Below are 26,557 nucleotides of genomic sequence, written 5' to 3'. Positions count from 1 at the left end.
GTGCATATTTGCAATCTAAAAAGACTTACCTGCGAGCGAAGCTCTTTTAAAATGTCAAGGAATGATATCGACATATCTTTTATATAAGGTGTCATTTGAAAGTTTAACAGTAGAAGAGAGCGAATTTTTTTCAGCTAAAAAAAATTATGTAATGTTAATATCAAGTATCAATGTTATAATTCTTTCTTCTAAGTCTTCTGTTCAAAGATATACAGAAATTTGAATAACATGTCCTACTTACTGCGTCGACTCGCTTCTCCCAGTCCATAGTTTTATCTCCAATCACTGCATTGATATGCTTAAACTGGTCATCCATATCGCGTTGATGAAATATTGTTAGTTGCGGCACCAATTCAAATGAAGCTTCAAAGATTTCCCATGTTACAGCCCCAGCATCACCTTACCAAACAAAAACACAAATAAAAACATATAACATCATATTGGTTTTGGTTTATGTTTTATGTAATAAAGAAAGAGAACATACCAGTTGATGTAACATCAAGGCATGTTGGTTTCTTTGAAGCAGCTGAAACAGTTCGTTTTATTAATTTAGTAGGTCGAACTGGTGCCGCATGATCTGCCTCATCGTGTCCATTATGACTGAGAGCTGATTTCAGTAGAAGACCTTCCTCTTTTACTTCGTCAAATTTTTGTTCTAAGATAGCCAGTTTGGTAGATGGAACTTCTTTACGTCTTAAATCAGATCTTAATCTATCACCTATTAAACATTTCAAATATTTAAGTATTAATGTTTAATAAAAATATGAGATCTATATTTTTTTAAATTTTACTCACCAACGTGTTTGTAGATTTCTACGAGTGTTTGATTTGCAGCATCCCGCACTGTAGACGTTGGATCACCCAGTAGTATCACAATTGGTTGAATGTAAGACTTTAATGATAACTGCGATGTTCCGTATCTAAAATAAAAATTTAAATTATTTCATATTCATTAAGAGACATATTAGAAAAAAAAAACATTACTCATTTAATGTATTCACGATTGTTTGAAGGAACTCTTCGCGAACTTTGGAATTTTTATGTTTAAAACACGGTACTAATTTATCAATCAACTGTTGCGGACTGAGAACTTTGAATTCCATTAAATTGTGCAGCAGTAATTGTGCCTTCTCGCGGACTGTATCTTTGCTGTCACCTAAACGGTCAATAACATGTGGAAGAACTGTTGCTGTGTACGCATTAAAATCAGGACCCAATCGTTTGATTAGTTCTGTAAACGCTTCCAAAGACTTTTGTGCTATCTGAAAATAAAAAGAAGAATATTGTGAGTTTTAAATTGTGGTTCAAATTCAAAATTAAAACAAAAAATGATGGCTAAATATAACACATAGGTAGATAGGTAGAAGTGGCAGTCACAGGCAATCTTTCCTGCGCTACCCAATTAGCCTTCGAGTAAGCTGTTTTGCTGCCATAACTGCGAGAAATAAGATTTGATAAATTGGCAGAAAGAGCTTTGAGGGTCACTTTGAAAGGTTTTTGATTTGGGTTTCAGAAAACTCATTTGAATAGTTTAGGAGTGTATTTCTAAAAAAAAATAACATACTGGAACTGGATAGGTAATAAATAACCATCTACTTTCTATTGGTCCTCTTAAATAAGGCAGGCATCCTATGAGAAATCCCCAACTTTGCTACGATTTCTTGTATAGGCCAATGACTATTGATATTGGCTATATCCTGCCGGGATCTGCATTAAAGATCGTTAGAACTACACTTTTTGCATAAAGACCATATACTTCTATTTGGATAGGGGTTTTTAAGAAAAATCGTGAAGATTTTGGCCTAAATAGCATTAAGTAATTCCCGTTTCGTTATGGTTAGTGCAAAAGACTGTCATGTCATAGGTCTTGGGTTCAATCCCGGGGACAGCCTCTTGCGAAAAATTGACATACTCCCCGCTAGTAATCCTGTCATGAAAAGTACTTTCTCAAATTAACCGTTCGGATTCGGCATATAAACTTTAGGTACCCTCTGTCCCTGTAGTTACTCGGAAACATGAATGTTTGAGATTTGTACGTCACTAGGCCTTGATTCTTTACAGACTGTTGTGCCACCTAATTTATTATTTATCTAGCATTACGAGGAATGTTCAGCCTTTCTGCAAGTGGACTATGAAGCGCCTATCCCTGTAGGTTTGTTATTTGCTTACTCCATATACAAACAACCTAATAAAATATTAATGATAATAATAAAAATATGTATTTGACTCCTTTCTAATCGGGGACTACATTTGTTTGTACTTATGAATAACCGCTAAATGGCTAAGTTTTGTGTCATTGAACAATGACATGACTCCTTCGTTCCCAGACATCATAATTTTATCCACAAATTGTTTGTGATTAGATTTTCGTTATTGTCCTTAATTTTTTTAATCAAACTCGATAGATGTTTATCCTTGAAGTCTTTATTCTCTTATACTTTAGACTAGACTAAAGCTCTTCATCAAGTATCTACAAAACATCAACATCACCAAATTTATTCAATAAGTTAAAATGTTTCTGTTTTGAAATTAATTTGTCAAGATTTTATCAACACCCCATCACCCTCGCTATCGCTAGGTAACAAAGCAAGTTATTATGAACAAGAATCTTAATGCAGTCAACGCCCGGCAGTACTATAATAAGTGTCAACAGTGCCAACTTTAATTGCCGCATTCAAGAAAATAAAGTTCAAAAGTGTTTTTGTTGTTTTGTATTCTTTGGCCTGACTGAGTGAGTGACTACTTCTTAACTAACTCTATTGGACGATGACATCATTTTCCTTGAACTGTGTTTTTCTATGTCATGTAAAAAGTCGTATCTACATAGATTTTATACATGTACATATGTACAATGTACATATTTACTTGGCATTGCCGGTGATTTTATTTTTTTTGTTTTTTTTTTTGTTGTTGTTGAATTTTTCTAATATGCGAAGCAGAGATTACAAAAGTAGAACAAATTGCAACCAGAGCAATATGTTTTCTCCTTCTTTAATATTTTTCTGTTCAATCTTTCCAACAATAGAAAGTCTATTGATGTTTTGTTTCTGGAGCCAAATCTAAATGTTAATTGCTATAATAGCTTAACAAATTAGAAGGTTACTCTGAACATAAATCAAGAATTATTTTTTTATTTTGCATTTATTGTTTTTGTTTTGTAAAATAGTGAAATACTCGTAACCTCAACTGGGATCTTCTTTTGTTTTAAAACATCATCAAAGTTTCCAATCTCCCAACTATGCCGGCCTAATTTCTTACCATTTTTTTTTTGTGTCATTTTCTTGTTCTCATCTTTTTATTTTGTATGATTTACATAAAATGAATTGATGAAGAAAAGTTTTTTTGTTTAATTAAAAATACACAACATTTGAAGTTCAACATTATTTATGATGAAGCGCAAAGATGTCCAACGATGACAACGACGATGAAAGTCGACCAGGGAGGAAAGTTTGTATGAGATGATGTTTTCTTTTTGTGGCACTATCTCCAAATGACATACATGCATAAAATACGCTGCAAAAGAATTGCTAATTAAAGATACATCTTATTGAAAATACATTTTTTCTTGTATTAGTTACGTTGTTGAGTATGTACTTATTGCAGAGTAATTTCAAGTAAATCAAATCAGTGAAGTGACCCTTCTCTTTCATTTTAAGAAGCTCGTATGGATTTTTGACTATGCTATCAAGGGTACCAAACGTTTGAAACAATGTTGGTAAATAATTAAGAAAATTGTAAGTGAAATTCAATTTTCGAGCTAGAAGTTTCTGGTATCTCACATTTTTTGTCTGACACTTGACGAAGAAAAACTTAAAAGAATGAACTAATGATGGTTTGGTGGTTTGGGGTAAGTGCACTGCGCCCTAAAGATCTTTTTTGTGCCCTTCAAGAACTATATGCGAATCTTAATTTTGCAGGCCTCCTTCTATATTTATCTCCTTGAGAAATTTCAATATTTGGGATACCATCAGAAGGGGTAAACTGCATTTGCCTACTTGGTATTGTGCCAAGTGTTTCCTTATGAATACTCTACATTTTCTCAATATGCGATCAGTTGTTTTGTAATGGATTTTACATAACATACAGGTGGAAATATCTATAAGGCCAAGGATGTTTATGTGCCTGTTTAGTTTACAAAGCAGTTAGTAAGACTGTTAATATTATTAGGTTATCTTACTTAAACGTTTACGGTCTTTTAAAGTGTTTGGTTATACGTAGTGGCGCCTTGAATGCTGTGTCAAAGCTTCAACACCTTGTTGCCTAAAACATTTATATGATATAAAATGGTTATTTTATTTTTTTAGACATGTACTTAGTACGAAAAAAATAAAATGTATATTTGGTTTCAGATTCGCTAATGTTACTGTGGAGTGAGGCGCTAAAGAAAATAGAATCGCAATTATTGCCTAACATGGGTAAGCAATAAGTTCTGGCGAAATTTTCTCGTTTCAAAAACCACTGAGAACGGCAAAATTATTTGAAAATCGGGTTCTCCTCCAGTTTCCCATATCTTTAAGAGAGGATTTCCAGGTCAAAAGGGAGTTTTTCGCGCATTGCTCACATTTGCATGCTTATGAAAGCAATAGCAGAACGAATGCCACTAAAACCCCTTCAAAAGAGAATTGGATAAAATATCATTGAAATCGATCTCGAACATTTTTGGAATCTATATTTGATAATGTATACCTTTGATTAGAAATTCCACAAAGAATTTCCCTTTGTTTTTCCTGAACAGCTGCTACTTTTTTTTTTCAAAAGTGAAATGAATCGTCCCACTGATTTGTGTTCCAATTTCACACAATTCCAGTGACATATTTCTATCAGTAAAAATCTTTCAACCTAAGGGGCCGGTTATAGCTATCAGTAAAATCCATCAGTAAAATTTGAATCGGAAGAATCTGAAATGTTTTGCTGATGAGCGTTTATAGCAATCAGTAAATTTACGTCATTAAATTAAATGTTACTTTGAGGCTTCATTGAAATTTTGATTATGTGATCGGAACAGTAAAAAATTACAACACCAACAGTAAAACGAAATGGAATTGTTTGGCTTTTGGCAGTCAGCAGTTCAGTAAAAAAAATTTCATCATTAAAAAAAATGGATTTAAAAATTAAATAAAACTTTAAATGCATTGTATCTTTTTGAAATTAATACTTGAATACAGGTTTCATCTTATTGCATCAATCCTTTGCTAGAAATAAATCTGTAACATGTTCAAAAACTAAAAACAAAAACTTTACTAATGGATTTTACTGATAGCTATAACCGGGCCCCTAAAAAGCTTTCAAACAGGAAATTTTTGTCAATTACAGAAATTTTTAATGAAAGCTTTAAACGACCAGCCAAAAGAACTCCAATGTTTGTTTCCAATGATGAAAACCAATGATACCTATAACTGGCGCCTAAGGGTCAAACTTAAAAATCAAAACTCTTCTGTAATGGTTTGATTGAAAGTCTCACAAAACGCAAGTTTTGGGATCAAATCTGAGAACTGTTCACAAATTGTACAGAGAATGTTGTTGAGTTGTATAGAGAAGTTGTTGAAGGGTTTGGCAAATTGTTTAACAAATACCTTTTATAATGGAGATTATTATTGAAATTACAAAGCTAATATAAAATTTTACAAGCCTAGCGCAGAGACTATTGGCTTATTTGCTTGAAGATTCAAGTTACAATTTTTTGCTTTTTTGAGAAATTCAGTAATATTATTTATATTTGTTAAGCTGGGATTTTTAATTTTAATTTATAATGGGCTGCGACAACAGACAATGTACCAAAATATGTTTTAGATCAAGGCGGGTGTTGCAAGTGGAGTAGGTTGGAAGGTCGTTTTTGTTGAGGAGGTGTTGGTGGGAAGCAGCAGTGTGACCAAGTCGAAGTCTAGCGAAATTGTAATTTTTTGTTTCGAACAGTTAGTAGGGTACATCGGTGTAGATTTTAAGGGCTTTATATCCTTGTAGAGATGCTAGTACCCGTGGCATGATGGTTAGTGCGTTGGACTGTCATGCAAGGGGTCTAGGGTTCAATCCCTGCCTGTGCCACCTTAATTTAAAAAAAAAAAAAAAAAAATAGATTTCGCGGGTACTGCCTCTTGCGAGGAATTGACAAATCCTTCAAGAGTAATTCTTGTCATGAAAAAGTGCTTTCTCAAAAAAAACTAGCCGTTCGGATTCGGCCTTAAATTGTAGGTCCCTTCCATTCCTGACAACAGTACTCGCACACAGGAATGGTTGAGAGTTGTAAGTCACTAGGCCCTGGTTCACAACGGACTGTTGCGCCACCCCATTTGATTTGAGAGATGCTGATATAGGCTCCAGTCGTGGATATTTTTTGCAGAAGATATCTTTCCGATATGCTTGACAAGATCGGATTTGGTGAAAATGTTGAAGGTGAGTACAGGTGCGTTTTTGGGTGAGTTCGCTGCAATGCCGACATATTCGTTTCCGAGTATTCCAACATGGCCTGGAGTCCACATTAGTTTAATGTTTTTTAATTTTATGAATTGATATCTAATTACTGATATGATTTCTGTGTTGTTGTTTGCGTTGTGAATTGCATTGATTACTGAGATGCTGTCGGAGCATATAAGGAATTTTTCAGAAAGATTGGCTACAGCCTTAGTAGCTTGAAGTATGGCAAATGCCTCTGCTGTAAAGACCGAGGCAGAATCTGGGAGAATACCATTGCTTATTGATGATGGAGATAAATGAATTTTTCTACAAGATTCTGGTGGGTGAGAAAAACAAAGTCAATACAACACAAAAGTACCTTAGGGTGAATAGCTTTATAAGAAGTTTTAAAGAAGTTTATAAATTGGTTCTAAGGAAGTTCATATTTGAATGCCTAAGATTATTTTTCGTAGTTATAATTGGAGAACATACATGAAAGACTTTTTACGAGAGTTTTCAAACTCCTAAGATAGATCACATGGATGCACTGCTGCTATACGTAGATGGTCACAACGTTTTAGAGAGATAATTCTAATGAGTTGGTATTTAATGCATGTAACAAAACTTTTACCACGACAGATAAATATTTTGGTTCGCTCATTTTAGGGAGTTCTTCAGATTTTGTCTCATGTTTTTTTTTTTTTTAAATATCTTTTCCTTCCATTTCATTGTATGGTTCGGGTCCTATCAAAGGAGTTGTGGTAACTTTTTTTGAAAAGGAGTCTGCATTAAACAGACCAAAAACAAGACTCTTGCAACCATTAATTTGAAGATTGTATCAATATTTATTTACACATGCTTTCAAAGAAGGACTCTTGGTCTTTAAACAGAAAAACTTTAAGAGTGGCGCAAGAAGTTCAAACTTCGTTTTTTAGCTATTTTCTATTTTGAATTTGAACTGAGCCAGAACCGTCAAACTGCGAACTGTGTTTCTTACAGTTTGACTAGAACTTAGTTGTATTACTCTGTATTTCGCAAAACTTTAAAGGATGATCGAAATGGAAGAAGCAGGTTGTTCTAGCAAAGAACTTCAATTTAATGATAAATAAATCAGTGTTCAATATTTTGTATTTATTAATAAAAAAAAAACTAATTGTAACCTTCAAATGGAATAAACTGAAACTTAACCATGTTCTTAATTTCAAAAAAATCTTACATTAAATTTAGTTCATAAATACATCAAACACAATTTTCAATAATTTAAAATGTTCGTTAACAATTTCAATTTTTCAAAATCACGAATCTGAGTGTTCATGAAATTTTCAGAGCAAATTTAGTTTTCAACGTCCTCTCTGAATTCTGAGTCTTTAGGGATTTGAACTAAAAAAGCTTAATCGTTTATTTAAGGGCTAATCAATGGCCATATTAATTTTTTGGTAGACCAATCAATCACTACACTGAACATAGATGACCAATGTTCTGGTTGCTTTTCCTTCTACAACTAATTTCCTCAAAACCTATGGATGTGCTATTTATGGGCGTATGAACGATTTTTTGACAAGCTTGTCACACTATTTTTAAGCAAAAATAAATGCACATCTGCACATGTTTCACTATAGGAAAATGACCAATCGTTATAGATTTTCAGATAGACGTTATGGCATCACAGAGCAATGGATATTCTGTTTTATCCGTTTTATTTTTATTTTTTTTTTCGAGGAAATTGAAATGATAGTAAGCAATGAAGAGGATGTAAATGTGTTGCTTTTATTTTTCCTTTTTCATCCTATTTTCTTTCACGTTTTTTCAATTTTCCCCTAGAAATCTAAGAGGTTTTTGCTATTCACATGCTTTTGATCCGTGAAAATGAAATTGTATTGATTTTTTTTCTTGCTGTACGGCATCCATCCTTCATGAAGGTTTACAAATTTATTTTTAAAAGATATTTTTATTTTTATTTTTTTTTCTGACTGAGAATCGTAAATATGTCATTTGATACCGTTTTGGTGGACATATTAAATTTGCTGCTGGTACAAATTATATCGTATTTTCTCTTGAGTGATTTAAAATGTCATTTTATATGTAAGTTCACATGAGCGAGTGTGCATTCGACTTCAGATAAGAGATATAACCCTAAATTAAAGGATATAAACTGGGGATACACCTCTCGTAGTGCAGAGGAAATTGTGCTCATATAAAAATTAATTTTAAGGGAGACACTAGAGAAAAGTTAAATAATTTATAGCAGTTTTAAGCTGTTAAAAGTATGAAAATGCTATTTGAATAAATTGGACAAAACTACGAGTTACGTACATTTTCAAAATAAATTGAATCTTTAAGCATGTTTATGAATTTAAATTCTTTTAAAGTTATGAATTTTGTATGCATTTTTAAGATCTTTTTCGCCATTTGCAAGTTTCCGGTACGTACGTGAATTTAGGTAACAATGGTTGACGCCGCAGCAAAACACGCAGAAGCCCCTGCCAAGGCACCAAAACCAGCACCAGCAAAAGCTGAAAAGGTCGCTGATAAAAATGAAAAACATGTTCGTTCCCTAAAGCGACATGGACGTCTTTTTGCTAAAGCTGTATTCACCGGATACAAACGTGGTTTGACAATTCAACAGAAAAACCAGTCAATCTTCAAGATTGAAGGATGCCGTTGGATGGAATACGTTAAATTCTACGTTGGCAAACGTTGTGTTTATGTATACAAAGCACAGACCAGGAAGTGCGTAATACAGCACCCTGAGAGGAAGACCAAGTTGCGCGGTATTTGGGGTAAGGTTACCCGATTACACGGTAACACTGGCTCCGTTCGTGCCCGCTTCAACAGAAATCTTCCTGGTCACGCTATGGGACACCGTATTCGCATTATGTTGTACCCTTCAAGTATTTAAGTTATTGTAATTTAACTTAAAAAACACATTTTTGGATTTGTTTTTAGTACTCACTGAACCGAATTATATGCAGTAGACTAGACATGGAGAACACCTTAATCTGAACTAAATTCCTTACCTTAATTTTGGACTCCCTTAGTAAATTGCCAAATTATTACCCAATTTCTAACAATTGACTTCAAATTATGTATCGCACACAAAATATTGTTATTTATATTTTGTTAAAGTTTAAGACAAATCGGCAGACTGGTGGGGATGGGAAATTTTCAGTGCGGGTCGCATTCCAGCTTCTTTTTTTACTTTTTTATTTGAAAAACTAACTTAACAACAAAAATGTAAGAATAAATGGCATCATCACCATTCCATACACTTCGAAAAGATGTGTCTTACGATCGATCTCTAATTTCACGCTAGCAAATTTGAATTTTCTTAATGGACACATCGGTTTCCGGAAGAGTGATGTGCAAATATTTCCTCAGCTACGTGTTTGCAAAGAGACCAATTTAGCTACGCACATTTTGAGCGTGAATAAAAATGCGTAGCCGGAATTCAAGTCATACTTCAAAGAATCTAGACTTTATTTTATTTGTTGTGTTGATACTTCGAGGTATAGAATGAATTCATGGTAACAAATTATATATTATTGGTTTTTTTTTGAAAAAGAATTTAAAAACAAAAGAAAGTCAAAATGTCTATGTATTTTAATATCTTAACCGAAAAAATATCTATAGTTGGACGTTTGTTTTCATTATTCTCAGTAACTAACATATCTATTCTTTGAATTCCTATTTTATTATTATAACAATAAACACGTTTTGCCAAGCTCGATAAATTATTACATCATAATCACAATAATTTATTTCATTTTAAAGAAAACCACAAGAGAATAATCGTTAATTTTCTTTGTACAACTTTTTATTTTGAGGTCAAGGATTCATGAACTGTTGTCGTTTAATTTACTTGCGTCAAATAAAACAAAAACAAAAAAAATAATCATAATAATAATAACAATTACACGAGTACAATGAGTAGGTTGTTTTATGTTAGAATATTATACATAGTTTGAAGTTGTCAAGTGTCACGTTTTAGTGATCTTATTTCTTCTAAGTAAATTAGCACGGGCGTATGTCAACCTAAATAAAGAATTGGCTAATGGCCATCAACTTCTCATGAAAAATTTCCTAAAGTTACTCTAATATTTTTTTTTTGTTAGTTTCGTGTTTTTATTTTGTCTTGTTTCTATCGACTTGAAGTAGAATGAATGATCTCAGAATGTGGTGTTAAACATGACAAAAACAAGAGCTACACTGTGGTTCATTCGATTAGAAACACCACAAAATAATTCAATAGTTTGAAAATGTTTAAAATATAAGCAAAATCTTTACTACTAAACCAACAGTTTTGACCCCTTCCTGAAATTAAAATAACAAATATTGGCCCAAAAAAGGAGCGATATTGTTTGAATTAGTTTCCAGAGTCGAAATCGAAAGCCACCGCAAGGACAAAACAACCGTGCAAACATTTTCAATTCAACCAATGGATGACTTTTGCTGTAAGAGTGCAAAAATAAGCACTCTGTACTTCTGTAAATGTAAATGATATTACCACATAAACCACACTGTGTGTACGTTCATGAAGTATTCAAATTAGTTAAATGAAAAAAAGATTCATTCGCCTTCTTTTTACTTTCTCTGGCTAAATAATCAAGCTGTCGAGTCGTTGGGTCACTCCTTTCTTGATAGTTAGGCGTCATGTGTCGGCTTTATTTTTGTTTATAAACATATACATATATACTAATTTACATTTAAGTAGTTGTATATAAATTATATTAAATCTTCCCCAATTAAACTTTCGAGGTGTGGCAACAAAATAAAACGACATGCATAAGCGCACAAATATGACTAGCAGAAGCTGAGGAAAAAATAAATAAATTATAAATATTAAATGGGATTCCCTATATGGCTGCCAAATGACGTGGAAAAGTCAAATCGACTTATTGGCATTTAAAGAGTATAATATTCGCAAGTCTGCCCGAAACAAACAAAATTCTAGAAATTCTAAACAACAGGATTGGCATTAAGTTTAAACACATTGTCTGGTGTAGCCACTATATGGACATAATGACACGGTGGCATCATAAGAAAACACAGGGAAGAAGCCGTATTCACAACGACAATGGCAACGTCGATGTCGATGACGAAGACGACAACGAGAACGACGACGACTGCCTGCCGGACGGACAACTTAAACCAGTGAGGCTTTGTAGTTTTGTTTCTATTCTGATATATAGACTACTGCAGCATCGACAACATTCGAGTGTGTGTATCTGGCTGGGGAATCAATTTAGCAATCAATACCCAATTGAGTTGCACGTTTTGTCATCTGGTAATGTCATGCATTTTATTGAGAAAATAATAAAATAAAAACAACCAACGGCGACGACGACAGCATTCTGTACAGACAGATACACGCACAGAACAACGACTGAATTGAATAAATTAGCTAACAAAAAATTATGACGAATGTCGCTCAAAGCACAAGTTTAGTGGATGCGTGTGCCTGCCTAATGTTGATGATCATTGATTTTTTTGTTTTATTTGCAGGAAATTACTATTAAAAAACTATTTATAAATAGAAATGATGAACTTACATGATTTTTTAGTTAAACATTAGGAATATAAACATTGGCACCTCGTAGATAAACAATTTCAAGAATAGCACTAATAAGAATGCTTGCCGATGATTTGGCTTTTATAACTTCTTTGACCTTTGAACTTTTAGTTAGCACATTCAGTAACTTGTTTGTTGTTTTTTTAATATTCTTCAAAGAAATCAGTTGACCATCGAATTTGTACTGTATATGGATCCGAGCCGCAACAAAAAGAATTTAAAATTCGTATAGCATTTGAAAAAAATACAAATACTGGATTAAAAAAAAAGAGAATATTGGAACTCTTGTACCCGTGGGGTGACATACTAGAGTTTTTGGTGAACCATCTTAAGTTTTTGTTACGAGTACTGCCTCTTGTCCTCAATGAGTAATTCTTGTCATAAAAGGTGATTTCTCAGACGTTTGGATGGCTTAAAACTGTAGGCCTCCTCCACCCCTGACAACATTGCTCGCACACAGGCATGGTTCAGAGTTGTAAGTCACTACGCCCTAATTCTCAACGGACTGTTGTGCCAATATTTTAAAATTTGGAACTTTGTCGAATCATTAATATGCATTGATTCCTGTTGATTTTATTTATTTTTGATACCATAGGACTTTTGGACTGGATTGATCTCAAATGCTAAATTCAACACGGAAACTATTATACCTTGGTGTTAAAATTGCATTTGAATAGTTTTAAATATCATATCTTGTAAATTGCCAGGCTCATTTATCATAATTCTTATTTAGGAACTCATAAACATATGACTTAGGTATAACCGCCTTCCTGCACTGGTGGAAAATGCATTCGTTTGAGTCTATCTATATCAACAACTTCTCACCTAAAAAAAAAAACTCTTTCATTCTCAAAAGTATCTTAAGCTTATTTGTTTAAGCTTTCTTCGCTGTTTCATACAAACAAAAACTACGATATTTGTCACCAATGGAGAAATCAAACTTCACGACAATGATATTGTTTTATAAAATCATTGGAATGGATAATTTTCAAAACAAATGGTTTTTCATTCATTCATCATTGAGATAAAATTGTAAATAATAATTATAGAATAACCCTCGTTGTCCATTTTAGGAAGAGTAATTCATGAGCCATCGAATTCCTTAAATGCAAACTTCAATTTACACACCTTAAGAAGCTTAAATACTTTCGATATTATTTCTCTCTACAATAATTCAGCAAAAAATATGTTTATATACGAATGTAGTTCTACAAATTGGGAGTAGGCGTTATAACTTGAAATTTCAATCAACAAATTGAGATATACGTAATTTTATAATGAAATACTTTTAAGATACTTTTGGTGGTATCTTAGATACAAATTACACATAATTGTATATCTCGTAATAATACCTACTCTTTTTCTTTTAATTTGTTTTAATCTTCTTTGCCTTACACTTGAATTAGTATTTATTTTTATTTTTTGGCTAAAAATAAGATGTTTATTTTTATTCTATTTCCGTTGCATTCTCAAGTGATGTGAAGAGGATTGGCACAAAACAGAAATCGCATAATGTAAGAGAGGATGGCAGGCAAAACCAAACCCAAAACCAAAAACAACAAGACACGCACATCAACTTTAATGTTTTCCGTGGGGTAGCTAACTCCTCTATTACGTTGATAAATTGATTAATTAAGCGCTCATACAGTTAATAAGAAACAAAAAGCAAAAATATTATTTACAGTTGAGCCTACAGAAAGAGCCAGCAATGCAATGACATCATCGTGATCGTCTCAGTCACCGTCAAAAAGTCACAGTCGTGGCATAAAACGCCAACAACGGAGCAAGGTTCTTTGCATTATGATTTATTTTTGCATACTTACACCAAACAAATGTTCCTTGAATATTAATTAATGTCTGTTGATTGTTGTTGCCAGGCAGTTGAACTTTTCACAATAATTGTCCTTCGATTATTCTCTGCATAAATTTGCAAAAAGTCTCCATTTACATTTACGAGTATATGGAAAAACTGACTGATGCATCTATGATAAATGAACTAAGAAAGTACCTATAATTATCTTGGTTTGTAAAAACCAAACCATTAAATATTGGTACGTCCAGGTACAACACCCGCACTGAACCGGAAAAATATAACAAGAGCGAAATTATTTATGGTATCGCAAACAAAAAAGAAAAATTGTATATGGAACACCGGATTTGAGTCTCTGATCTCGTAGAAAGTTGATCTAAAACTAAGATTTGAGTTTGCACAAAAAAATCAAACCTCCGCGATTTGGTATTTTCGCTTTTCATCATTTTCAGGGCGTGGATGAAAAAAAAAATCATCAACCAACAAAAATCAACATCTCATTCGCAGTTTTAATATGCAAATCTTGATATGCATATGGATTAAAAGTTGTACGGGGGCAAGATGACGGAGACAAGTGTCCCTATATGGAAAAGTTGTGCTATAAAATGGGTACTGGAATTTGTCTTAACGAAAATTTAAAAAATTAAATTACAAATAAAACAAGTCTGGCAATAGAAAGGCAAAGGCAGCAGCTCAGCGCCATCTTGTAAAGAGTTTAGTTTTTCAATTCCAATATGATTGTAACTTGTCTTGCCTTAAACATTTTTAACATCTGATATTTTGAGTCACTGAGTGAGATGACATTGAGTTGTGATAAATGTGTAGGCTTCGAAGGAAAGTAAGCAAATAATTGAAAAGTCGGTCTCAATAACTACAATTGAGCGATTTTCTTTAGAAAAGCGACTCGTTTAGTAAAATTGATAATCGATGATTAGTTTCGCTTAAGTGTTACATTGGGCAGCTTCAAATAACACAAGTAACTACATTTGCAATCAAATGTTTTCTTTGAACGTGCATTTTGAGCAAGGCAACTAGTTAGTATTTCAAGTGGCATACACTTCAAACCCTCTAGTCTCTATCTTCAATTGACCGTGCAAAAACTACCAAAACATAATCGTCGGCAAAACACTTAGGCAAGCTACAATAATTCTATCTCGACTTTTATTAAGTTTTTTAAAGATATATTAATAATTCGTTTTCCAATTTGACAAGGAACCCTTTTACATAAAACATCACATATAATTCAGGCATTGAGAGCAGTAGTGGCGTAATCTTAATTTTTTTTCAATTTCAAGTTTTATACACTAACATGACCAACATTAAATTTTCTTTCTATGCAGAAGTGGCGTAACTCATATTTGTCTATAAACTTACACAAAATTGTTGAAATATTGTTTCTGCACTCAATTTTCGTAGGACAGAAATTGCGTAACCCGCTTACGCCACTTCTGCATTATGTATTTTTTTTAATTAATTAATTCCAAACACATACGCCATTTCTGCACCAAAATCGTACAGTTAGCCAAATCAAACATAAACCTCATCTTAGAAAAGCGGAGTCGGCTAGAAATGGCAATAGAGATGATGCGGTAAAAGCAAGGGAATCTAATGACACTTCTGTAATTACATTTGATCTTATGAAAACCTTGCCAACTCTAGTCAATTCAAGGGGTGTGTGCTATTATAGGAGGCAGCTTTGGAAAAATTGTCTAGGTATCCATGACATTATAAGGAACTAACATTTTGTGAGTACCTCAAATTAAATTATGTACACTGACTAGTGTGGTGGGTAAAATAGGAATATTAATATGTCCGTTTTGTGCCAATATATTGTTTCGCATAGTGACTATCTTGTAAATAAAATTGATCAAACGAAACAAGACTTTGGTATTATCGAAAAACGGAAGAAATATTTAAAAGACATTTTTGGTCCTATGGACTGGTATAGGGTTAAAACAACGGCAAGAAAGAAGGATCAATTTAAAATTATTGTTATGGATTGGTATGTGAAGTTTTTAATGAAAAAATTGGAAAAAAAATATAACAAATCCTAAGAGTAATGTTAATAAAGGGAAAGTGGAATAGCTTAAATGTTTTAAAGCGACCCCCTTCAATATTTCTTACAAGTACAGCAATAACGAAGAAGTGCTTTTGGAAACTGTGATATTAAAAAAAAGAACATCTGCATTAATCACAGATCTCGAATTTCTGTTTCCAAAAGGAAATGCCGTAAGTAAGGAGAAAAAGAAAGATTTAATCGACTTCTTCTAACAAACCCGCTCGAGTGTAAACCTTTCCTTTCCTTACTACCATTACAACCTCGGGCTACAGGCTCCAGGGCTGATCCCAGAAGCAGAAAGGAGAGGGTGTCCAGGCCACGGTAGCTTGGCATGCACGCACGAACTAGCTCGCCGACACGAGGGGGTTCTTGCTACCGTAGCACGGGACAAGGTTACGACTTCATGCCATGTATAAATAAAATTTAAAAAAAATGGAGACCCGAACTGTCCATGTGTTGGGGAGAGTGATCCCTATAGAGGGGGAGCGTCGTAGATGGTGTTGACCCTCGGAGGATTTGCCCACCCTTGTATCCGACGGATACCACCTTGGCTACTATAGACTTACTAAATTTTATTCCGAGTTACTAGGACTTTTATAAGAACTTGACAACTGTTTCTACAGACAGTAAAGTTTTCTTAGTTGAATACGTAGATGAGGATGAAGAGTGATAGTTTCATAGTAGTCTTAACTCAAAAATTGTAACTATTTTGTACTTAGAAAATCATAATAAAAATAATGTAATAACTTGTAACCAACTTCCTTTTTTAAAATAATTTCTGTATCCAGAAAGCAGAAGTGGTGTAAACCACATAAGATATGTCATAACCGGAGTGTATTAGCCATTATTTTAAATAGGAAAACAATAATAAACAAATGTTTTTCTTTAATTTCTTAACCGTGATTTGCTCAATTATTACAATTTTGGGTTACGCCACTTCTGCTCTCAATGCCTCAATTGTGCACAAAACAAATAAATCACTGAGTAATAAAGTTCAGCTTTCAGTTTAATGCAAAAAATTATGATTTGCTGTCATTTTGACATAAATATCTCTTTAGTCAACTCTACAATAAGCCTTACTTAATTGGAAGTTGTTTTTTGGGAGCTGGCCAATCATATGCTAGAAACTGGCCTTACTTTCAAGTTCCTAATGTCGTCTGAACCTGCCCACAGTTAAGCTTCTTTGTTTTTCAATTTTCTTTACAATTCAAACTGAAAACTATGCAGCTAGGTATTTTTAATAATTGTTTTTCGATTATTGATACAACCTTTATATTTTTGTTTTGTAAATTATTACCTAATATATTTATGTGTTTTTTTTACTCCTGTTAATGTTTGATATTGGATAAAGAACATTGTTGTTCTGCCAATTGATTGATAGCGACAATTTTTAAATCTATGATTTGATAGTGTTTTTAAGTAATCCATACTACATAAACATAGTTGTAAATGAAAACTTAATTCTTCTGTCAACGTGCCGCATTTTTTTTATCAAATTACTGATAATCTAATCAAAAATTATAGAAAACAAAATTTATAGTCTCAATTATATCATGAAAAACTATTTAAAATCTTGTTTCTATGATAAATTGTTTGTCCTTTAAAAAAATGTACTCTCCATTATACACATACAGGGTGTTTTTTGATGGATGTTCTCTATGGTTTAAAATTTGACAATGTCAAGGTTAGGTAAGGTTAGGTTAGGTTAAAGTCTGCGGATTCAGAATATAAACACTTAGGCCAAAAGAAAAGGCCTATTGTGATACCACATGAATCTAGAGAATTACTTCCTTCTAGTCGAACCATTTTGAGCTTTTATAAAGCGAAGAAGATATTTGATATCTAGTTCACTGGGATTATCAAAAGAGTAGTCTCCCAGATGAAGTTTGCGTCTTAGTGAAAGAGAAGGGAAAGAGCAGGGAAAGTGCAGAGAAGGTGAGAGATTGTTTCCTCCTCTTTTTCGTCCATACAGCTCCTGCAGAAATCATTTGAGGTTACACCAAGTCGTATTGCGTGTCTACCTATAAAACAGTGTCCCGTAAGAACACCTATTAGGGAGCTAATAAAAGTCTGCTTTGAGATAGCAAGTCTTTACAGGGCTTTAGGTCCAGTGAAGGACTAATAAGTTTTGTGGCTGCACATGTTTTAATTTTTTATTGCTTTAATATTAGCCTGACTGTCAGAGAAGATGCGGATATCAGAAGTTGATATCACTTTTTCTTTTACACAGGAGAGAACCTCTTTGATCGCTAAAATGTCCGCTTAGAAGGTGCTACAATGATGAGGGAGGCGCACTGAGATGCTTAGATTAAGCTTTTCTAAGTCCTCACCACTACCAACTCCCTCATTTGTCTTGGATCCATCTATATAAAAATGAATGCTTTTGTTATCCAGGAGTTTTTTGTCTTCCCATTCATCTCTGGATGGAATGGATACCTGGAAGTTTTTTCCAAATTGGGGTTTAGGAATAGTGTAGTCTGTGTTCTTTGGTATAGAACGAAAGAGGTTCATTGAGATGAGGCGTTGAGTCTTATAGCTGTACTCGCTGCCACTTGTTTACTGAAGATGTCGAGGGGTGTCAGATGGAGGAGAGTGTATAACGCTGCTGAGGGTGTGGTTCTCAATGCCCCGCTTGTGCAGAGACATGCAGTGCGTTGGACTCTGCTGAGTTTGTCGTAGTATGTGACTTTCTCCAGTGCAGTCCACCATACTGTAACTCCGTACATAAGTATTGGTCGGATGACCGACACGAGGTTGAAAACCCCATTTGCTTCCTATGGATTTTTTGCAAAGGAAAAAAGCTACTGTAGCTTTTTTCACTCTTTCCTGAATGTTAGGTTTCCAACTTAATTTGTTGTCCAATATCAGACCAAGATATTGAAGGAGGTATAATTACTGGGATCTTGTATTTCCGTGTAAAAAGGACGAGGCCTGTTTTTTGAAGATTAATACTAAGTCCATAGTGATCAACCCATCTAGTGAGCATATTGAGTGCGTTTTGGAGGAGGTCTCTCAGTGTATTAGGATGTTCCCCTGTGACGGCGATAGCAACATCATCGGTACACGCAACCACTCTGTAACCTGGCCTCTCAATCTCAAGGGATATTAGTAGTTCGTTAACCACTATATTCCACAGGAGAGGGGATGACAATGTTAAACCCTGTTGACATTTCTGTTCTGTGCTTTTAAATATGCTCTTCGTTCGTGCCACTTAACTTTTATTGCTTTTTTGAAGCTTTGTAAAGTCATTGGCTTATGCCAATTAACCTGCTGCTCTTGAAGCATTGGGAACAAATATTCACCATTGTCATACAAGTGGATTAATTAAAAAAATTAATTTAAAAAGTTGGAATGATCGAATAGACTATTTAACTCGTAGCCGCTATTTAATAAATTATTATAATTAAAAATAAATTCCAACAATATTTCTTTCTTGTTTTATTATTTAACAAAATCTGTTACTCGATTTATTGGATGAATCGCCGGAAATGCTAATTTTTAGTGACAGTGTAGTTATTTATTTAACAAATATGGAAATGGTAGACAAAAAATTGTATTCCTCTTTCATTTTTATAAATTTTAAAGATTCCTCAATTGGAAAGTTGTTAATACAAAAGCGAAACCTGTCACTTTTTATTTATTTTATGTGTATAGGCAAAACAAAGAGAAATGGGAAATGTATGAATAGTTAACGAAGATGCTTAGGAAGAATAAAGCGGACTATCAAGTAAATAAAAATACTGAATCCAAGCGTTCAAGATGTTTATATTTGTCTTGTCTGCAATCATTTGTGCGCCTAAGAAAGGCTGATCTTGTCCTTCAACTTTATCTACATTTGAAGTTATGTTATGTTGTTCTCAATAAATTATAATTTAATTCAAGTTCTCTATTGCACTGCAGAAAAATGTGTCGAGTGCAAGTATCAATAAATGAGTTAAGTCAGTTCAATTTCAATGCAAAAATTATATACATACTTAATCATTTTTCATAAAATACTAAAAAGTCTATTGAATGTTTATTAAAACTTACCTTATGATGACTTCCAGTTAACCATGGCATCAATCCATCGACGAGTAGGCCCAAATCCATGCACACAATGGAATTGTTCTCATCGCTCAAAAATGTTACAAGATCTTCAGCGAGTATTGCTTTGACGCGCATATCAGCTTTTGGCATGAGGTTTATAAAACCATCCAAATCGGATGGTTTACGGTATGCCATTTTAGAAGGGTGTTTTTTTTAGTGTTGTTTTAATTTTTTTGCACACACAAATAGTTGATTATTTTGTTTGTTTTGTTTTATTTGAATATTTCACTTATTTCCAAAATTTATTTCAAAATTGAATATTTTGTTTTTGCCGTATAGCCGCTCATTTTCAATTATTTTATTTTTGTTTATTCCTTAAGCTCGAATTTTGTTTTATTATTATTTTACAGAAATGTTCCTTTTAACGTGTTTAAATGTAGAAAGTGATTATTTAAAAAGAGTCCTTCATATCAGTCCACATAATGCTGGAGAACGAATGTTTTGAAATCAAAAGGAACCTGAAAAAAAGGGAAATTTGTTCATTAACAAAAAATAAAAGACTACAAATATATTTTGAAATTAAAATCCATTTCTAAAATAAGCAAACAAAAAAGAGAGATGCTATAAAAACAATAAAAACAACATTAACTAAATGAAAGGACAGGGGTGACATTCTGTAGGGGAAAAAACCTCTCCGAAAGGTTTACTTCATATAACTAAAAAAAAAAAAAAACAAACAAATCCGATCGCAAGCGTTACACAATCTCATTAATATTAATCAATCAATTTCTTTAGTTTTTAATCTGATCGAAATCTATTTGACCAATTCTCTATAATTTGTTAACAAATAACATAAATATTTTGTGTTTTATCATTTTTAAGTTAACGATGATTATATTTTGCTTGCATATAAAATTCAAGGATGAAAAAATTTACAATTCATCTTACCTCAATATTGTTCAAGATATTGCTAAAAATTCTCTAATTTTTCAGTCGGCTATCATTTTTAAACCCTTTTTTGATTTCTATCCAAGAGTTTTAACCTTGTTTTGGGGGCACAGATATGCAAATTATTTTCAAGCTTTGGACGGATAAAAGCATTGTAGATTATAGCCACATCAGAAGGGGTGAAGAAAAATTTCTTGCATCGTCGGAGAAATCCTAAGCACCTGTCAGCATTTTTTGATATGTGATCATTCCATAATAGTTGATCTGTAATACACATACCGAGTACTGATAGTTGATTGTTTTCCTGGATGCAAGTGCCACTCATAGATAGTGGCATCGGGGGAGCGTTACGCTTTAACGACAGGAGACAGCATTGAGTTTTCGAAGCATTAAATTCTATACGGTTTTTGATTCCCCATTACAAATGACCAGACATTTTTACTACCTTTGGGACATTGCAGTATTTGTTGCCTTAATTTCTGATCATGCAAAATCGTCGAATATGACCATTACAGGTCTTTCTAGCTTGTTTAAACTTATTCCGGTTTTCCTCAGTCGGGTTGGCTTTATAACAAAGGAAACTTTCATCTCTGAACCTAATAACCTCTTTACAGCTCGAATGAAATCATGATTTCTCTTTGGGTTTGATAGATTTCAATGCTGGCAAGATCAGAATTTAATGAGCTTATCATACGTTGCCGTTGAAATTCCACATCCGAAGGACAAGGATGTGAATCTAGAAACGAATATGAAAAGCTCAGGGTACTGTCGTCGGCGAAACAGTTTAATGGATTAGAAGTGACAGACAAAAGATCGTTTATGAATATAAGGAAGAGAGTCGGAGACAAAACGGAGCCCTGCACCACCAGCATTTATTTTACGAATTTCAGACTTGAAACCATCTAATACAACTTGTATTGAACGGTTAGAAAGGTAATTTCTGATCCAACAAAGAAGAGATTCATCAATACCAAAAGCACGCATTATTGATAAGAGAGCTTGGTGCCAAACTCTATCAAATGCTTTTGAAATATCAATTGCAATAATCTTACTTTTTCCAAAAAGATGTAAAGATTTGTTCCACTGTTTGGTGAGATGAACCATGAGATCACCAGTGGACCTATTGCTACGCAAGCCATACTATCGGTCATTAAGAAGCTTCCGTTCTTCAAGATATTTCTTAAGCTGAAAATTAATCAGCGTTTCAATGACCTTAGAAAGAAGGGACGTAATTGCAATTGGACGATAGTTTGAGGGGGAGGAGGATTCGCCTTTTTTAAGGACAGGCTGGACAAATTCCAGTTTTCCATCCACTCGGCAAGATACCTGTAGAATAAGACAGATGGAAAAGCTTACGCAGTGGTTTTGCCAGCGTTGAAGAACACCTCTTCAGAACAATAGGAGGACTACTATCCGGTCCAGCGGATTTGTGTATGTCAAGGTCTTTCAGTACTCTTGCGACTGCACGAGTGCGAACAAAGATTCGTCCTATAGAATCATTTACGCTCTCAAGCACAGGAGGACTCATGACACTTTCCGGTAGCGTCGAAATAACAGCAAATTGTGCTGCAAGCAAATTGGATTTATCAATCGAGCTCACATAGGGAGTGTCATTGTGGACCAGCGTTTGAACCGAGAATGACGTGGTGTTTCGTACGGTTTTTACAAATGACCAGACATTTTTACTACCTTTGGGACATTGTAGTATTTGTTGCCTTAATTTCTGATCATGCAAAAATTTGGTTCGTCGAATATGACCATTACAGGTCTTTCTAGCTTGTTTAAACTTATTCCGGTTTTCCTCAGTCGGGTTGGCTTTAAAACAACCGAAACTTTCATCTCTGAACCTAATAACCTCTTTACAGCTCGAATCAAACCATGATTTCTCTTTGGGTTTCATAGATTTCACCCTATTCGGGATAAAATTTCTCATTTCACAAAGAATTAAATTTGTTACCATATCTGCGCTGGAATCCACGTCACTATCGGGGAAGCATAGTGTCCAGTTAAAGTTCCTGAAGAATTCATTGAGACCGTCCCAGTTGGCTTTCTCATATTGCCAAACGGTTCTCATAGGAGTTTTTTCTTTAACTTAGTTTTTTTGACATGAGAATTTTGCAGATACGATACAATGGTCTGATGTGCCTAGAGGCGGTAATACACTGATTGTGTATTTATTAGGATCAGAGGTAAGAAACAAGTCTAGGGTGTTGGCGGAGTGACCTGCAACGTCAGGGATTCGAGTTGGCTCATGGACAAGCTGAGTTAATTTATTTAACTCAGCAAAGATCTCAACATACCTTCCTTCCGGTGTTGACTGGAAAGAATAACAAGCCAAGAAGAATTGTGTTCAGTGTGAGGATAATGGGCAAAAATTCTTTGACTGGAGTCAGACAGAGCATCAAATTCGTTAAAAGTTGAATTTCTGTCCAGATTTGGACTTCGATATAAAAAACATGCGTGGATGATGTGCTTATTTACCGTAAATTTTAACCTAATGAAATTGAAGTTTGTGTAAGAGCTCAAACCATATTGTGGCTGGAGTTGCTACGCAACATCATTTCTTCAATACTCTTGATTCTCTGAGTCATTCGGTTTTCAAGTCCATCAACTTGACCCTGAAGTTTAGTTACTTTTACTTCTAATTTTTTAGACATCAAAAAATCATACTCAAGCTCTTGCTGTATGTATTCCATCATTTAATCTTCTAAAACTGTTCGAAGTCTCTTGCTATGATTCAGCCTTTTAACCACCGCTGGTCGGAAGACGGAGAACGAAAGTTACTTTTTAAGCTGATTTTGGTTTTGAAAAACAAATGATTTTTTAAAGAACGAACGTTGGAGACTGATTGCATCGAACCCCACTTAGCCATTTCCATGTTATCCAAATAAATAACAGAAAAATGTTGTGGTTTCCTTAAAAATTGCTGATAATCATTATTTTTTAATGTTTCTCAGAATTGCAATTCATCTAACCTCAATTGTTCAAGACATTGCAAATAATGATTATTTTTTTTTCAACGGTTATTGCTTAACAACAACAAAAAATAAAAACTAAATCAAAACCACAACAATGACTACAATTCTAGAGATAACTATACACCAGCTGTTGGTAGTTGGGTATTTGCTTTGTTCTATTATACTTATTCTCTTCCCACCATTTTCGTCGGCCAGAACAGACAGTGTTTATGTTAAGTCTTCCACTCAAACATCTTCCAGTTCCGTTTTAGTTTCTTAAATTCTCTCCAAAGCTGAAAAGTTTCCTCCTCAATTAAGTTGTCAAAGTTAAAGCGCTTACACTTGTTCTTAGGACAATAACCCTCTAACTCCCCTCCTCAAAAGATCTCTTTCCCTTGCTACGACAAAATCTTAAAACTTAAAAGTATTGAAGCTGCTGAATTGGAATATGCAACATAAGAGAGCAATTGCAACTCGCAACAACCAACAACGAGGTACATATGTACGATACACCCACTGAGAATTAAAAAAGAAAAAAAAAAAACATTTAATAAAAATGAGTTCACGAACTTAAGAGGTCAATTTGCGTGTTTTTGTCGAAACCGTTTGTTTTTTGTGCGCACCAACAATCAGCATTTAAATACCAATTTTGTGTTGCCTTTTCTCTGTGTCAACATTTGGTGCAAGTATTATAAATATTTCTTTCCGGTGCGGTGTTGTAATTTGCCTTCCAGCCTATTGGCATTTTATACATATACAATATGTAGTATGTACCTTTGTTTGGCAAGAGATTACGAAGATTTGCAACTTTTTCCACTTGACTCTATTGTTTTCCACATTGAAATGTTTCAATTGCTCTTACTCCAAAGACAGGTATTGGCTTCTTGCTAAAATAACCATTTCTCCATATGTCAGTCAATTCGAATGATTTAATTTTTGTCAAAAACTTTAAAAACTGTCCTTTTGATTTTTTAAAATGTTCGAAACACTGAAGTTGAGTAATAAAAAACCTTCAACGTTGTATTGAAAGTCATCAAAACTTTAAACAGATCTTATTTTTACTACAACGAGTTCATGCGACACTATCATTGAACTTTAAGCTTGTTTTGCTATCATATATGTGTTAAGTTTTGATTTGTTGCTGGGTCAGATTTCGTTTTTCAGTTCGTTTACTTCATCACAACATGTTTCTCACTCACATTTCGCAATGAATACACATCTTTTCTGTGCAGCAAAAAAAGGCAGAGGGCTTCACATCACACTAGGTGTACATTTACAATACCGACTGAGTCTCCAACTATACTTTGAAAATGGAGACGATGAACAAAAACAAAAGTAAATAAACAACAACAGAAAAAAGAAACACCCAGTACATAGTCACCTAGCCGTACAAACATGCATTTAAAGGAAAACTAAAAATGATGGGTTAGATGAGAGAAGCGCAGGCAGGCAAGAGGGATGTCAAACTCACATAGGGTTTTAACATGTACCTATGACTAGTTCTAGATAATTTCGCATAGTGTTATTATTACGACGAAGACGACGACGACAACGACAACGTTAACGACGACAAATCAAGAAGGCCATTCCAGCCTGGTGCAAAAATATACAAAACAGAAGAGGAGAAAACGTGAGTGGATCACTTATGCACTTGGGGTACATTGGGTGATGTGATGTATATTTGTGTCTTGTAAGCTTGTGACACGTTAGGAGACACTGTCAATCACAAGTACTTAGACGTTGTCTATCTCCTTATACCTATTAGATTGGTGTAATTTCGTGTGATAATAAGTATAGCCAGAGTGAACTGACTTGGTTTCAAATGGAAAGTGTTTTCAAGACAAATTTCTAATAGAAGCCACATGCATATTATATGAGAGAAATCAAGAAATGTAATGTAGAATTGGTACCTATAACATCTGGTTTTGTAAAAGCACTAAGTGTTTGATTTTCCTAATTGTTTTTGAAGCTTTAACACAATTCTGCCCCTAGTAAGCTTGCCAGCACAAGCTTATGTGGCTGGCTCCATGTTAAGGCTGTTACAAAAAAAGGATAATAATGTTCTGGCCCCAGAATCGGACTTCTAAAATACGCCTGGACTAAAACAGTCAGATTTGAAATACGCTCGTTTTCTGTATTCTTTATAATCTCAAACCTTTTATGGATAAAACCAAAAGACCTCATTAAAATGTGTCGCTTTTATTATATTTAAATTTTCTTTTTATAACTTGAGTTCATTCAGCTTGAAGGAAACACCTTCATTTTTTTGGTGGTATTCCCAAGTTTCGGAAGGTACGACTTTAACTATATTTATATTAAACTAACAACGTTTTTTTGGTCTTCAAATATTTTCTTCCAACAACTATAATAATATGAGGAATAAGGAAACAGCAATTAATTTAATAACTTAAGTTTGTTGCCTTTAATTTGGAAAATTTATCGCATTGACTAAACAACAATAACAAAAACCTCCTCAAGTTGACAAGACAAACCATTAACTGCGAAATAATTATTACGTCAACGCTTAAGAAAATGAAACTAATAAAATTATCGACCAAGCATCATCACTAACCTGGTGTTGTGTGAATAGTTCTCGTCTTTCTTTAGCTTCAGCCAACCAAACAACCACTTAAGGTATATAAAACGACTCCACCCCATTAAGTAGTGTGTAGTTTTAGTTTTTCTATAGAACAGACTCAGTTGTTGCGACGTCATTTTTATTTATTTATTTACTTTTTTTTGAAAATCATATTTTAACTTCCCCTCAATGACATTCGCCTTGAAAAGTCTTTCGCTTG

General features: G+C 33.9%; 2 protein-coding genes across 12 annotated transcripts in view; one reads left to right on the top strand and one right to left on the bottom strand.

The window, feature by feature from the left end:
- LOC129951371 (CLIP-associating protein) overlaps positions 1-26,557 on the bottom strand; it is a 48,964-nt gene that overhangs the window by 13,887 nt on the left and 8,520 nt on the right. For 10 of the 11 annotated variants that reach the window (XM_056063486.1, XM_056063482.1, XM_056063485.1 and 7 more), the window contains exons 2-7: positions 19,858-20,372; positions 985-1,262; positions 796-920; positions 485-718; positions 242-399; positions 30-134 (exon numbers count right to left, since the gene is read on the bottom strand). In XM_056063486.1, the coding sequence (XP_055919461.1) occupies positions 30-134; positions 242-399; positions 485-718; positions 796-920; positions 985-1,262; positions 19,858-20,049 (1,092 nt within the window). In that variant the 5' untranslated portion in view covers positions 20,050-20,372. Of the gene's footprint in view, positions 1-29; positions 135-241; positions 400-484; positions 719-795; positions 921-984; positions 1,263-13,782; positions 14,146-19,857; positions 20,373-26,557 lie in introns of those variants that run through there. The other variant, XM_056063493.1, reaches the window with a different exon arrangement.
- LOC129951375 (60S ribosomal protein L35a-like) lies at positions 8,809-9,315 on the top strand. Its single transcript, XM_056063497.1, has one exon. The coding sequence runs from the start codon at positions 8,837-8,839 to the stop codon at positions 9,287-9,289; it is 453 nt and encodes a 150-aa protein (XP_055919472.1). The 5' UTR covers positions 8,809-8,836; the 3' UTR covers positions 9,290-9,315.

Source organism: Eupeodes corollae, chromosome 3, assembly GCF_945859685.1.
Source record: "Eupeodes corollae chromosome 3, idEupCoro1.1, whole genome shotgun sequence".
Taxonomy (NCBI): Eukaryota; Metazoa; Arthropoda; class Insecta; order Diptera; family Syrphidae; genus Eupeodes; species Eupeodes corollae.
This window is presented reverse-complemented; position numbering and strand designations above follow the sequence as displayed.

What these genes read in the sequence shown, in the direction of transcription:
- LOC129951375 (XM_056063497.1), top strand. Translation starts at nt 8,837, where the DNA reads ATGGTTGACGCCGCAGCAAAACACGCAGAAGCCCCTGCCAAGGCACCA.